General features: G+C 68.3%; 3 protein-coding genes across 3 annotated transcripts; 2 read left to right on the forward strand and 1 right to left on the reverse strand.

Annotated features, from left to right (window-relative positions):
• Positions 1-1,020: 1,020 nt before the first annotated feature.
• On the reverse strand, positions 1,021-3,836 carry LOC141743157 (chymotrypsinogen 2-like). Its single transcript, XM_074586877.1, has 7 exons — positions 3,767-3,836; positions 3,539-3,642; positions 3,331-3,410; positions 3,153-3,231; positions 1,995-2,175; positions 1,268-1,401; positions 1,021-1,182 (listed from the first exon to the last, which is right to left on the reverse strand). Exons 1-7 carry the CDS (start codon positions 3,834-3,836, stop codon positions 1,021-1,023), a joined length of 810 nt encoding a protein of 269 aa, XP_074442978.1.
• Positions 3,837-4,854: 1,018 nt separating this feature from the next.
• LOC141743158 (chymotrypsinogen 2-like) lies at positions 4,855-7,720 on the forward strand. Its single transcript, XM_074586878.1, has 7 exons — positions 4,855-4,924; positions 5,049-5,152; positions 5,270-5,349; positions 5,449-5,527; positions 6,511-6,691; positions 7,309-7,442; positions 7,528-7,720. Exons 1-7 carry the CDS (start codon positions 4,855-4,857, stop codon positions 7,687-7,689), a joined length of 810 nt encoding a protein of 269 aa, XP_074442979.1. The 3' UTR covers positions 7,690-7,720.
• Positions 7,721-8,617: 897 nt separating this feature from the next.
• Positions 8,618-13,690, forward strand: LDHD (lactate dehydrogenase D). The gene is made up of 11 exons (XM_074583270.1): positions 8,618-8,766; positions 8,919-9,031; positions 9,814-9,955; positions 10,050-10,191; positions 11,310-11,469; positions 11,547-11,746; positions 11,829-11,957; positions 12,812-12,939; positions 13,014-13,104; positions 13,199-13,310; positions 13,404-13,690. The coding sequence occupies exons 1-11, from the start codon at positions 8,704-8,706 to the stop codon at positions 13,567-13,569; spliced, it is 1,446 nt and encodes a 481-aa protein (XP_074439371.1). The 5' UTR covers positions 8,618-8,703; the 3' UTR covers positions 13,570-13,690.
• The last annotated feature ends 1,283 nt before the right edge of the window (positions 13,691-14,973 follow it).

Consider the following 14,973-nt stretch of genomic DNA (forward strand, 5'->3'; position numbering starts at 1 on the left):
GGCGGGGACCAGCGCCCGGACCGCCACGGGGACGGGGACGGGGACGGGGACGGGGACGGGGAGGGGACGCTGCCCTCCGCCGCCCCGGCGGCCCTGCCCGCCCCCGCCGCCGCCTTAAGGTGGCTCCGGCTGGCGGGGGGCGGGCTGGGACACGGGTGTCCGCCCCAGCCGGGGGGCCCTGTGCCTCCAGCGCCCACGCCGGGGTCCCCGTGCCCGGCCGGGCGTCCCACAGCTGGCCAGCTGCCGCCAGACGTGACCTTGTCCCCACGTGTCCACCCGGGTGTCCCCACACCTGACCAGGTGGCTCCACAACTGACCACGGCCCCATATGTCCAGCCACATGTCCCCACACCTGACCTTATCCCCACGAGTCCACCCAGGTGTCCCCACACCCAACCAGGTGTCCCCACACCAGGACACGTGCCCTCGTGCCTGGCCAGGTGTCCCACTCCCTGGCCTGGTGTCCCCATGGGAGTCCACACATGGCTCCGTGTCCCCACGCCTGGGGTACAGCCACGTGTCCCCAGCCCTGCTCAGGTGTCCCTGCACCTGGCCGTGTCCCCTGCCTTCGTCCTCTGCCTTGGTTCTGTGTCCCCAAGGAAGGTCACATGTCCCCAAGACGACTCCTTGGCCAGGGCTCTCTCAGCCCAGCCAAGTGTCCCCTGCCCGGTCTCTGTCCCTGCATTTGGACACATGTCCCCCCCTCTGGCCAAGGGTCCTGGACCCCGTGGAAGACCGTGTGTCCCCGAGCCTCCAGCCTTCCCGGCCAGGTGTCCCCATGCCCAGACAGGCGTCTCCGTGTCCCCCATACTCATGTCCCCACCAACCAGGTGTCCCCATGGTCCAGCCATGCCGGCCGGGTGTCCCCATGCCCAGAGAACTGTCCCCAAGCCCAGCGCGTGCCCCTGGCCCAGGCCACGTGGCCCCCAGCCCTCCAGCTGCCCTGTGCCCCCCTCCCGCCTGTGACGGTGTGACAGCGAGGACGCAGCGTGGTGAGGGTGACAGCGTTTATTGGCGGCCTCAGTTGGCGGCCAGGATGGAGTTGATCCAGTCGCGGAGCATGGTGACGCGGGCGTAGACGCCGGGCACGTTGGGGTCGCAGGTGCTGCTGCCCCAGGAGACGATGCCCACCAGGGTCCAGGCGCCGTCCTTCTGGCACACCAGCGGGCCTCCGGAGTCGCCCTGCGAGCAGCGGGTGAGGGCAGGGGACAGGGGGCGCGGGGGGCGCAGGGCGGTGCGGGGGCAGGGGGGGCGCGGGGGCACCTACCATGCAGGAGGAGGCACCGTCGGCGCCGGCGCACACCATCACGTCAGCGATGCGGAACCCCCAGTACTGCTTGCACTGCGCGTTGGTGAGCAGGGGCAGGGCCACCTGCTGCAGCACCGCTGGCGTGTCCGGGGCTGCGGGACAGCGGGGCGGCGTCAGCGCCGGCCACGGGGACAGGCACGGGGACGGGGACGGGCATTAGGAAGGGGTCTGGGCAGGAGGATGGGGCTGGAGGATTGGGCTGGGGATGAGGATGAGGACAGGGATGGGGACTGGAGATGGGGATGAGGATAGGGATGGAGATGAGGACGAGGATGGGGAAGGGGACGGGATTGGGACAGGCGTGAGCACAGGGGTGGGCTTTGGATTTGGAGATGAGGCCGGGGATGGGGATGATGACGGGGATAGGGATGGGATGGGGATGGGGATGATTATGATGTGGATGGGGATGGGGATGGGGATGAGGACGGGGATGGGGATATGGAAAAGGAGGGGAATAGGATGGGTATTGAGGATAGGGGCAGGGATGAGAATGGGAATGGGGATTGGGGATGGGATGGGGATAGGGATGAGCATGGGGACGAGGATGGGGACAGGGATGAGCGTGGGGATGGGACAGGGATGTGGCTGAGGATGCGGCTGAGGATGGGGCTATGGAGAAGGATGGGGCTAAGAGTGGGATGGGGGTGAGGACAGGGATGGGGACAGGGACAGGAAGGTGCGGTACCGTTGGGGTCAGTGAGCCCCCAGCCGGTGGTGACACAGGTCATGCCACCCGGGAAGTCATCGGTGGACTGGGGCAGGCAGACAGGGGACACGCGGGCCGAGAAGCGGGCTGGGGTGGCCAGTTTGATCAGGGTGATGTCGTCGCGGATGGTCAGCATGTTGAACTTGGGGTTCTTGAAGACCTGGAGCAGGCGGCACCGCTCCCAGCGCCTGCACCCTCGGCCGGGGCGCCGGGCACCGGGGACTCCACCGGGACCAAGGGGGACCCCAGGGACCGATGGGGACCCGGGGAATGGCCCTGTGGGTCTCAGACCCCCTCCGGGGGGGTCCCTGGGGTGCAGATCCCATCCCCTGGGGCACAAGGGCAGCAGGGACGCGGCAGGGACTCACGGGGACCCCAGGGAGCAGAGCCCAAATCCTGCACTGAGAGGGACCCAGGGAGCAGATCCCAACTTGGGGACAGATGGATGGCAGGGACACCCCAGGGACACCAACGGCAAACAGGGACATCAACGGGGAGCAGACCCCAAACCCTGGGCTGATGGGGACCCGGGCAGCAAACCCCTGCCCCTGGGGCACTGCACAATGGGGACAATCCAGGGACACCGAGAGGGACTCGAGGGGACCCTGGGGGGGCAGACACCAAATCCCCAGCTGAGGTGCCCTCAGGGAGCAGGCGACAACCCCGGGCATCGATGGGTGCCAGGGAGCAGGGAGCAGACCCCCAAGCCTCAGGACGCCGGGGCCACCAACGAGCCCATGTCCCACCGGGGTCGCTGCTGGCCGGGGACCTTGGGGCTGCTCAGGGCCCCCCAGGGCAGCCCCCAGCCCAGGCACACTGGGGAGCAGGGACACCCCGGGTCACATCACCCCCAGGGAATGATGGGGACCCTGCATTCCTGATCCCCTCCCATCGCTTGATGGTCCTGGGGATGAGGTCCCGACCCTTGGGATGAGCAGGAGCAGGGACAGCCCAGGGGACCCAAGCCCAGGGATGCGGGGCACCGTGGAGACCCCAGGGGACCTGACCCTCGGGCTGAGGGGAACCAGGGACCCCTTGGGGTCCCGACCCCCAGGACAAGGGGGACCCAGGCCCGCAGGGCTCCCCGCCATGGCTGTGGCACCCCACAGGCACACCACCCCCCCACGCCGGCGGTACCTTCTCGATGCTCAGCTTCTGCTGGTCAGGGGAGGGCGAGTCCTGATCGTACGCACCCACCACCACGGTGTCGGTTTTCCTGGGCACAGGCAGGCGCTGAGCACCAGGCACAGGGATGGGGGGTCCTGGGGACCCCGTGCCCAGCCCCGAGCTGGAGGGCGGCAGAGCCGGTGCCTACCTGACGCCGCAGTGGGCAGCGGTGACCACCCAGTTCTCGCTGATCAGCGACCCGCCGCAGAAGTGGAAGCCGTCGTAGCGCTGACGGGAAGAGTTGCTGTCAGCACCCGGCACCGCCGGCACCGCCGCCGGGGTGCTCTGTGCCCAGACCCTGTCCCTGCACCACCTCAGCACCCTCTCAGCACCCCCCCAGCACCCTGGGCACTCACCTGGAGGGAGACCTGCCATGGCCAGGACCCTGGCACCGCTGGCTCTCCGTTGACGATGCGGTTGTAGCCGCGGATGACGGGTGTGATGGCGGGCACGCCACAGCCTGCGGGGTACAGGCAGCAGTGGAATGGGGGCTCCGACCACCCCGGCCCCGTGTCCCCCCACCACCGCCACCACCTCCCCCCAAGCCCCTCGCCCGCCCCACCGAGCCCCACGGCCCCACGCACTCTCCACAGAGAGGGTGGCACGGGCAGAGCCCGCCAGCGCCAGGCAACTCAGCAGCCACAGCAGAGCCATCGTCACTCGTGGGGACAGACCCTGCCTGGGGCTTGCCGCCTCTTATACCTGCCGCTGGGCACAGCCCCGCCTCTGGCCTTGGCGCTGTGGCCTCGGGAGATAGCATGGCACCCAGCACGGCGCCGCAGGCACAGTGCCAGCCCTGTCACCATGGCCATTGGCCAACCCCTGGGTGCAGGCGGGGCCTGGCCCCGGGGATGAGCGGGAACCCTGTGCCCCAGCCTGGGCAGTGGCTGACCAGACCCCAGGCGCTGGTGGGCACTGGGTTGCCCAGACACCAGCCATGGCTCCTCATGGCAGCCATAAAGGCAGCGCATTGCCAGCAGGTCATGGAGGGACCCTGCCCGCCCTGCTCGGTGCTGGGGAGGGGGACGCCACCCCTGGGGTGCTGGGTCCAGTGTGGGCTCCCTAGTACAGGAGAGACAGGGACATACTGGAGAGTCAAGGGAGATGTGGAAGGGACAGGAACATCTCTGATTGCAATAGAGGGACAGAGCTAGGCTCTTTCCACTGGTGCTCAAGTACCAGGACCGGAGGCGATGGGACAACCTGACATGCAGGAGGGTTCCTCTGGCCGTCAGGAGACACATGTCACTGTGGGGTGACTGAGCCACTGTGAGGTGACTGAGTCAGCACAGGTTTCCCAGGGCAGCTGTGGAGTCTCCATCCACTGAGACACTCAGAAGCCACCTGGACATGGTCCCCAGGTGACCCTGCTGGGGTTGGACCAGGTGGGCTCCAAGGTCCATTCCAAACTCAGCCACCTGGTGACAGCCCTCCCCACGCACCCAGCCAAGCACCATGTTCAAGCCAGCACTTCAACCCCACCTCTGCCGTCCCATGGCTCTGACCAAGGCCATCAGCTCCAGATGCCACGCTCCCAGGCCGTGTCCTGGAGCCATGCCGGGTGCCATGCTATCTCCCGAGGCCACAGCGCCAAGGCCAGAGGCGGGGCTGTGCCCAGCGGCAGGTATAAGAGGCGGCAAGCCCCAGGCAGGGTCTGTCCCCACGAGTGACGATGGCTCTGCTGTGGCTGCTGAGTTGCCTGGCGCTGGCGGGCTCTGCCCGTGCCACCCTCTCTGTGGAGAGTGCGTGGGGCCGTGGGGCTCGGTGGGGCAGGCGAGGGGCTTGGGGGGAGGTGGTGGCGGTGGTGGGGGGACACGGGGCCGGGGTGGTCGGAGCCCCCATTCCACTGCTGCCTGTACCCCGCAGGCTGTGGCGTGCCCGCCATCACACCCGTCATCCGCGGCTACAACCGCATCGTCAACGGAGAGCCAGCGGTGCCAGGGTCCTGGCCATGGCAGGTCTCCCTCCAGGTGAGTGCCCAGGGTGCTGGGGGGGTGCTGAGGTGGTGCAGGGGCAGGGTCCGGGCACAGAGCACCCCGGCGGCGGTGCCGGCGGTGCCGGGTGCTGACAGCAACTCTTCCCGTCAGCGCTACGACGGCTTCCACTTCTGCGGCGGGTCGCTGATCAGCGAGAACTGGGTGGTCACCGCTGCCCACTGCGGCGTCAGGTAGGCACCGTCTCTGCCGCCCTCTGGCCCGGGGCTGGGCACGGGGTCCCCAGGACCCCCCATCCCTGTGCCTGGTGCTCAGCGCCTGCCTGTGCCCAGGAAAACCGACACCGTGGTGGTGGGTGCGTACGATCAGGACTCGCCCTCCCCTGACCAGCAGAAGCTGAGCATCGAGAAGGTACCGCCGGCGTGGGGGGGTGGTGTGCCTGTGGGGTGCCACAGCCATGGCGGGGAGCCCTGCGGGCCTGGGTCCCCCTTGTCCTGGGGGTCGGGACCCCAAGGGGTCCCTGGTTCCCCCCAGCCCGAGGGTCAGGTCCCCTGGGGTCTCCACGGTGCCCCGCATCCCTGGGCTTGGGTCCCCTGGGCTGTCCCTGCTCCTGCTCATCCCAAGGGTCGGGACCTCATCCCCAGGACCATCAAGCGATGGGAGGGGATCAGGAACGCAGGGTCCCCATCATTCCCTGGGGGTGATGTGACCCGGGGTGTCCCTGCTCCCCAGTGTGCCTGGGCTGGGGGCTGCCCTGGGGGGCCCTGAGCAGCCCCAAGGTCCCCGGCCAGCAGCGACCCCGGTGGGACATGGGCTCGTTGGTGGCCCCGGCGTCCTGAGGCTTGGGGGTCTGCTCCCTGCTCCCTGCTCCCTGGCACCCATCGATGCCCGGGGTTGTCGCCTGCTCCCTGAGGGCACCTCAGCTGGGGATTTGGTGTCTGCCCCCCAGGGTCCCCTCGAGTCCCTCTCGGTGTCCCTGGATTGTCCCCATTGTGCAGTGCCCCAGGGGCAGGGGTTTGCTGCCCGGGTCCCCATCAGCCCAGGGTTTGGGGTCTGCTCCCCGTTGATGTCCCTGTTTGCCGTTGGTGTCCCTGGGGTGTCCCTGCCATCCATCTGTCCCCAAGTTGGGATCTGCTCCCTGGGTCCCTCTCAGTGCAGGATTTGGGCTCTGTTCCCTGGGGTCCCCGTGAGTCCCTGCCACATCCCTGCTGCCCTTGTGCCCCAGGGGATGGGATCTGCACCCCAGGGACCCCCCCGGAGGGGGTCTGAGACCCACAGGGCCATTCCCCGGGTCCCCATCGGTCCCTGGGGTCCCCCTTGGTCCCGGTGGAGTCCCCGGTGCCCGGCGCCCCGGCCGAGGGTGCAGGCGCTGGGAGCGGTGCCGCCTGCTCCAGGTCTTCAAGAACCCCAAGTTCAACATGCTGACCATCCGCGACGACATCACCCTGATCAAACTGGCCACCCCAGCCCGCTTCTCGGCCCGCGTGTCCCCTGTCTGCCTGCCCCAGTCCACCGACGACTTCCCGGGTGGCATGACCTGTGTCACCACCGGCTGGGGGCTCACTGACCCCAACGGTACCGCACCTTCCTGTCCCTGTCCCCATCCCTGTCCTCACCCCCATCCCACTTTTAACCCCATCCTTCTCCATAGCCCCATCCTCAGCCGCATCCTCAGCCGCATCCCTGTCCCATCCCCATGCTCATCCCTGTCCCCATCCTCACGCTCATCCCTGTCCCCATCCTCGTCCCCATGCTCATCCCTACCCCCATCCCATCCCCAGTCCCCATTCCCATTCTCATCCCTGCCCCTATCCTCAATACCCATCCTATTCCCCTCCTTTTCCATATCCCCATCCCTGTCCTCATCCCCATCCCCATCCCCATCCACATCATAATCATCCCCATCCCCATCCCATCCCTATCCCCGTCATCATCCCCATCCCCGGCCTCATCTCCAAATCCAAAGCCCACCCCTGTGCTCACGCCTGTCCCAATCCCGTCCCCTTCCCCATCCTCGTCCTCATCTCCATCCCTATCCTCATCCCCATCTCCAGTCCCCATCCCTGTCCTCATCCTCATCCCCAGCCCAATCCTCCAGCCCCATCCTCCTGCCCAGACCCCTTCCTAATGCCCGTCCCCGTCCCCGTGCCTGTCCCCGTGGCCGGCGCTGACGCCGCCCCACTGTCCCGCAGCCTCGGACACGCCGGCGGTGCTGCAGCAGGTGGCCCTGCCCCTGCTCACCAACGCGCAGTGCAAGCAGTACTGGGGGTTCCGCATCGCTGACGTGATGGTGTGCGCCGGCGCCGACGGTGCCTCCTCCTGCATGGTAGGTGCCCCCGCGCCCCCCCTGCCCCCGCACCGCCCCGCGCCCCCCGCGCCCCCTGTCCCCTGCCCTCACCCGCTGCTCGCAGGGCGACTCCGGAGGCCCGCTGGTGTGCCAGAAGGACGGCGCCTGGACCCTGGTGGGCATCGTCTCCTGGGGCAGCAGCACCTGCGACCCCAACGTGCCCGGCGTCTACGCCCGCGTCACCATGCTCCGCGACTGGATCAACTCCATCCTGGCCGCCAACTGAGGCCGCCAATAAACGCTGTCGCCCTCACCACGCTGCGTCCTCGCTGTCACACCGTCACGGGCGGGAGGGGGGCACAGGGCAGCTGGAGGGCTGGGGGGCACGTGGCCTGGGCCGGGGGCACGCGCTGGGCTTGGGGACAGTTCTCTGGGCATGGGGACACCCGGCCGGCATGGCTGGACCATGGGGACACCTGGTTGGTGGGGACATGAGTATGGGGGGCACGGGGACGCCTGTCTGGGCATGGGGACACCTGGCCGGGAAGGCTGGAGGCTCGGGGACACACGGTCTTCCACGGGGTCCAGGACCCTTGGCCAGAGGGGGGGACATGTGTCCAAATGCAGGGACAGAGACCGGGCAGGGGACACTTGGCTGGGCTGCGAGAGCCCTGGCCAAGGAGTCGTCTTGGGGACATGTGACCTTCCTTGGGGACACAGAACCAAGGCAGAGGACGAAGGCAGGGGACGGGGCCAGGTGCAGGGACACCTGAGCAGGGCTGGGGACACGTGGCTGTACCCCAGGCGTGGGGACACGGAGCCATGTGTGGACTCCCATGGGGACACCAGGCCAGGGAGTGGGACACCTGGCCAGGCACGAGGGCACGTGTCCTGGTGTGGGGACACCTGGTTGGGTGTGGGGACACCTGGGTGGACTCGTGGGGATAAGGTCAGGTGTGGGGACATGTGGCTGGACATATGGGGCCGTGGTCAGTTGTGGAGCCACCTGGTCAGGTGTGGGGACACCCGGGTGGACACGTGGGGACAAGGTCACGTCTGGCGGCAGCTGGCCAGCTGTGGGACGCCCGGCCGGGCACGGGGACCCCGGCGTGGGCGCTGGAGGCACAGGGCCCCCCGGCTGGGGCGGACACCCGTGTCCCAGCCCGCCCCCCGCCAGCCGGAGCCACCTTAAGGCGGCGGCGGGGGCGGGCAGGGCCGCCGGGGCGGCGGAGGGCAGCGTCCCCTCCCCGTCCCCGTCCCCGTCCCCGTCCCCGTGGCGGTCCGGGCGCTGGTCCCCGCCATGGCGCTGCGGCGGGTGCTGGGGCTGGGGGCGGCCCTGGGGCGCCGGAGCTGCTGCTCCGAGGTGGGGCCGGGCGGGGGCCGGGGGGGCGCGGCGGGATCGGGCCCCCGGAGCGTCCCCGCACCCCGAGCTGCGGGGGAGGGGGGTGTGTGCCGGGCCCTGGCCCCCTCCTGCCCCCGCCCTGACGGGACCCCCGCTCTCTTCCCCCCCCGCAGCCCCCGCTGCCCCCCGACTTCGTGGCGTCCCTGCGGGCCGTGGTGGGGGCCCCCAACGTCTCCACGGCCGTGGCGGTGCGGGAGCAGCACGGGCACGACGAGTCCATGCACGCGTGGGTGCCGGGAGCCCCGGGGGGCCGGGCTGGGCACGGGAGGGGTCCGGGGAGGTGGGATCCTGCCGGGAAGGCTCTGGGCAGAGGGGTCCCGGGGAGGGGAGGCGCCCTGGGGCGGGGAAAGGGTCTTCGGAGGGGAAGGGTCCTGGGGAGGGGGAGGTCCGTGGGGCAGCGGCGCCGCCCTGTCCCCCAGCTGCACTGGGGGTGTTGGGGTGCCACACGGGTCCCCCCGGCACTGTGTGGGGCCACGGCCCCGGTGCTGCTGGGGTGCGCATGGAGCTGGGAGCCCTGCGGTGCCAGGGAGCCCCTGGGGCTGGGGTCCCCTGGGTGATGAGGTCCCCATGGGGGTGCTCTGGTCCCAGAGGGGCTGGGGTTCCCCCGCAGGGTGCAGTGGTCCCCAGGGGTCCCCTTGGGTGTGCCATGGTCCCAGGGGTGCCAACAGGACCGGAGGTGCCGTGGTGGCAGGGGTTCCAGGGGTCCTCTTGGGTGTGCCAAGAGGTGTGTTGGGGTCCCCAATGTCTCCACGGACATGGGGGTGTGGGAGCAGCATGGTGACGACAAGGCCATGCACACATGGGTGCGGGGGGCTGGGAACCCTGGATGAAAGGTTTGGGGATGGGAAGGGTCCTGGGGAGGTGAAGGGCCATAGGGACGGGAATGGTCTGGGCAGGGAAAGGGTCTGCAGACTGGACGGTTTGTGGGATAGGAGCAGGGGCTGTGGAGGGGCAGGGCCTCAGGAAGAGGGAGGGCCGTGGGGCAGCAGTGCCACCCCGTCCCCCCAGCTGTGCCCCCCCGGACGCCGTGGTGTGGCCCCAGTCGGTGGGGCAGGTGCAGGAGCTGGCTGCGCTCTGCTACCGCTGCCGCGTCCCCATGGTGCCCTTTGGCACTGGCACCGGCCTCGAGGGCGGCGTCAATGCCGTGCAGGTACAGCCACCCCCAGCACCCCTGGCACCCCCTGTCCAGGGGTGGGTCTTGGTGCCCCAGCCGTGCCCAGCCATGCTGGTGTCCCCCATGCCAGGGCGGCATCTGCTTCGACCTGAGCCGCATGGACGCCATCGCAGAGCTGAGCCTTGAGGACTTCTCGGTGGCGGTGGAGCCCGGCGTCACCCGCAAGGCCCTCAACAGCCACCTGCGTGGCACGGGGCTCTGGTTCCCCGTCGGTACTGTGGGTGCTGGGGCACTGGGGAGCAGCTGAGGGTGGGGATGCTGGGGATGCCTGTGGAGCTGGGGGTGCCCAGGAGGCTGAGGGTGCTGTGGTCCCAGGGTTGCTGGGGATGCCCATGAGGGTGCTTGGTCCCCGGGGATGCTGGGGAGCCCATGGGGTTGGGGTCCTTGTGGTGCTGAGGTCCCCATAGAGTGCCATGGTCCCAGAGGTGCTGGAGGTCCCCCTGGGGTGCCGTGGTCCCAGCGGTGCTGCGGTCCTCATGGGACTAGGCATGCCATTGTCCCAGAGGTGCTGGGGGCGCCCATGGGTGTGCGAGGGGCCCGGGAGGGCTGGGCTCCCCACTGAGGTGCCGTGGTCCCAGGTGTGCTCATGGGGGAGAGGGTGCCGTGGTCCCAAGGGTCCTGGACTTCCCATTGTCACAGGGGTGCTGGGGTTGCCACTGAGGTGTTCTGGTCCCAGGGGTGCCCACAGGGGAGTGGGTGCCATTGTCCCAGCGGTGTTGGGGGTCCCTACTTAGGTGCTATGGTCCCAGGGGATGCACCGGGGTGCCCATGGGGGAGTGGGTGCCAGGGGTGCTCAGGTGCCCACTGAAGTTCTCTGGTCCCAGGGATGCACCAGGGACGCCCCTGGGGGAGTGGGTGCCATGGTCCCAGGGGTGCTGGGGTCCCCACTGAAGTTCTCTGGTTCCAGAGGTGCCCCTGGGGGAGTGGGTGCCATAGACCCAGGGGTTCTGCGACCCCCATTGAGGTGCTGTGGTCCCCGGGGTGCACCAGGAAAACCCATGGGGAGTGAGTGCCATGGTGCCAGGGGTGCTGGGGCCCACATTGCGGTGCTGTGGTCTCAGGGGTGCACCAGGGGTGCCCATAGCAGAGTGGGTGCTGCAGTTGCTGGGGTGCTGGGGTCCCCACTGAGGTGCTGTGGTCCCAGGGGTACCCATGGGAGAGTGGGTGGCAAGGTCCCAGGGGTGCTGGGCTTCCCATGGTCCCTGGGGTGCACTGGGGCTGGTGCAGGGCCAGGCTTCCGGGGTGCCGGCCAGGCTTGGTATGGGATCCCATGGGGTCACCCCATGGCCCCGTCCCTGCTGCAGCCCCCTGCCCCATCCCCAACCCACAGACCCCGGGGCGGATGCCTCGCTGTGTGGCATGGCGGCCACGGGTGCCTCAGGCACGAACGCGGTGCGGTACGGCACCATGCGGCCGAACGTGCTCAACCTGCGTGTGGTGCTGCCCGACGGCCGCCTGCTCTACACCGCTGGCCCCGGCCGCCAGCCCAGGTGGGTGCCTGGAGGCGGGGGACGGGGCCATCCCGGGCAGGCACCGCACCGGCACCTGGCTCACCATCCCCACGCAGGAAGAGGGCGGCCGGCTACGACCTGACCTCGCTCTTCGTGGGCTCCGAGGGCACCCTGGGCTTCCTGACGCAGGCCACGCTGCGCCTGCACCCCCTGCCCGAGGCGGCCGCCGTCACCACCGCCGCCTTCCCCAGCGTGCGGGCGGCTGTGGCTTGCACCGTCCAGGTGCTGCAAGCCGCCGTGCCCGTGGCCCGCATTGGTGGGTGCCGGCGGTGGGGCTGGCGGTGCGGACGGGGACTGGGGGCCGGTGGTGGGGCTCAGTGCCACCTCCTCCCACCCAGAGTTCCTGGACGAGGTGATGGTGGGTGCCTGCAGCCGCTTCAGCAAGATGGAGCTGCCGGTGGCGGCCACGCTCCTCCTGGAGCTCCACGGCTCCCGGCACGGCCTGGCCGAACAGCAGCGGCAAACAGGTAGGGATGACACTGGCACAGGGATGGTGTGCCACAGTGGGCACTGGGACCAGGGCATCGGGGGTCCCAGAGCCAGGAATGCGTGCCTGGGCTGGGGCCAAGGTGGGCACTGGGACCAGGGGATCAGGGGTCCCGGAGCCAGGGCTGGGGCTGTGGTGGGCACTGGGACCAGGGGATCGGGGGTCCCAGAGCCAGGGATGGGTGCCTGGGCTGGGGGGGGGGTCCCTGGGGATGAGTGCTCAGGGACAGGGGGTCAGGGTGGACCAGGGATGTTCTGGTGTGAAGGATGGTGCTGGGAAGCCATGGTATGGCTCTGGGGTGAGGGGCGGGTGCCCAGGGCCTGCAACAAGGGGAACAGGTGTGTCCTGGGGTGAGGGATGGGTGCTCAGGGCCAGGAATTGGGGGATCTCAGCGTCACCAGGGTGAGGGACAGACGTCCAGAGCTGGTGACTGGGAGACCGGGGAGCCCCATGGATGTGGGTGGGTGCTCATGGGCAAGGGACCAGAGACTGGGGTCCCAGGACGTCCCGTGGTTGTGGATGGGTGCTCATGGACAAGGGACCAGGGGTGTCCTGGGATGAGGGATGGGTGCCCAGAACCAGGGCCGGGGGGGGCCAGGGCTGGGTTCCCAGGATGGGGACTGGGGAGTGATGGGGGGGGTCACCAGGTGCCCAGGGATGGAGGGTGAGGGGGACCAGAGGCATCCGAGGGTGATGGATGGGTGCCCAGGGACAAGGGGACGAGGGGTGTCCTGGGATGGCTGCCCAGGATGGAGACTGGGGGTGCTGGGATGAGGGCTGGGGGTGCTGGGGGTCCCCTCCTGGCCCCATCCCAGGGCTCCTGGCCACCGGCAGAGGAGATCGTGCAGCTGAACGGCGGCTCCGGCTTGGCCTGGGCGGAGGAGCCGGAGGAGCGCGGGCGGCTCTGGGCCATGCGCCACAGCGCCTGGTATGCCGCCCTGGCCCTGCGGCCCGGCTGCCAGGTGAGGGACGGGGATGATGGCGGCGGCGGTGCCTCTGTGGGGCTGGAGGCACCACGGCTCTGCCTTTGCCCCAGGGCTACTCCACGGACGTCTGCGTGCCCATCTCCCGCCTGCCCGACGTGGTGGTGGAGACCAAGCGGGACCTGCAGGACTCCGGCCTCACGGGTCAGCGGGGCTGCGGCCACCCGGGACGGCGGGGGGTGGGGGGGTGTCAGCTGGGGGGGACATCATCCTCCCCGCCTGACCCACCACCCCACAGGCCCCATGGTGGGACACATCGGTGACGGCAACTTCCACTGCCTCCTCATCTTCGACACCCAGGACCCCGATGAGACCCAGCGCGTCCACGCCTTCGCCCAGCGCCTGGGCAGGTAGGGATGGGGACACCCTGGAGCAGGGGGGGACACAGACAGGTGGCCCCGTGGCATCCCCTGACACCCCCCCCCCCCAACCCCGTCCCGCAGGCGGGCGCTGGCAGCAGGGGGCACCTGCACCGGGGAGCACGGCGTGGGGCTGGGCAAGCGGGGGCTGCTGCTGGAGGAGCTGGGCCAGGAGGGGCTGGACACCCTGCGCAGCATCAAGGCAGCGCTGGACCCCCACAACCTCATGAACCCCGGCAAGGTGCTCTGAGGGGACCCCGTCCCCCCGCAGCCAGGGCCGGGGTAGCCCCGCTGACCCCCCGTCCCCGTCCCGTCCCCACCCCTGTGGGTCAGGGTTCCCCAACCCCTCAATAAACCCCTTTGCACCCGCAGCCTCCATGCGCCGTGATGTCTTTTTGGGGACACATGCACACACACACACACACACCCCTGCCAGCCCCTCCCCAGGGGGGGTCCCTGTGCCAAGCGGTGCACACAAGGTCATCCCCCCGCCCCCAGGGCAGGGGGACCAGGGGGACCCCCACTTTAGCTGCTTGCCCAGAGCTGTGCTTGCCAGAGCTGGGAGCCCTCTGGGTCGTGACGAGTTCCACCACGGCCGTCCCCATGCCAAAGTGGACACGGGGAAGGGGGGGCATCGGCGGGGGGCGGGGGGGGGGGGGGGCGCTGGGAGACCCTGCAGGCATCGCCTGCTTCACCAAGAAAGCCAGTGAAATAAAATAACAGTGAATATTTTATTGAACATTGTTTTAATACCATATCAAAACACCTTGACTAATGAAGGAAGCTCCCCCCAAGCTCTGAACTCTTTTAAGGTTGGTTTTTTTTTCCCCCGTTTTTGTTTTGGTTTTTTTTGTTTTTTTGTTTTTTTTTTTAATATATAAATACAGAAAGGTTTCCCGCAGGGGCACGGCCACCGGCAGGGGAGGTCTCACCAACGAAAATGCACCCGCCGCGCCAGGAGGGGACGGGGATGGGCTGGGGAGGGGGGAAGTCACTGCCATGAAACAACTCCATCTTGGCACCTCCGGCAAAGCCACCCCCACGGCCGGGGTGGCCATGGAGGGGGGGGCCTTCCCCTGCACCCTCCTCCAACAAGTTGGACTCCAAGGAGACGGAAAGAAAAAAAAAAAAAAAAAGGGGGGGGTGGTGATTTTGGCAAGAGGAGCCCGGAGGGGGGAGGCGAGGGGTGGCAGAGAAGGGGGGGGCGGCGGGGATGCTGCGGCTCTCCAGTCTCTGAGTGGTTATAGCTGAGTTAAAGAGTGACCAGTCTGTAAACATCACCGGGGCAGGGAAGCTCAAATCGAAGAACACGCCAGTCAACACGAAGCTTCAGTTGTGGTTTGGTTGGTTGGTTGGTTTTTTGTTTTTTTTTTTTTCGTTTTTTTTTTTTTTTTTCTAGCTTTTCTCTTCGTTTTGTTTTTTTTTTCTTCTTTTTTCCCTTTTTTTTCTTTTTTTTTCCTTTTTTTCTTTTTTTTTTTTTCTCGTTGTAAACACTTGAAAGACAGACACCACCACCCCACCGCCCCCCGGCCGTGGCTCAGCAGGGGGGAGCAGTGGCCCCGCTCCCGGCGTGGGGCAGAGTCCCCATCTCACGCTGCCGAGGCCGGGGCGAAGATCTCCAAAAGGGAGACGGGAGAGAGGAGAAAATTCCCAT

This window comes from Larus michahellis, chromosome 4 (genome assembly GCF_964199755.1).
Source record: "Larus michahellis chromosome 4, bLarMic1.1, whole genome shotgun sequence".
NCBI classification, from domain to species: Eukaryota; Metazoa; Chordata; class Aves; order Charadriiformes; family Laridae; genus Larus; species Larus michahellis.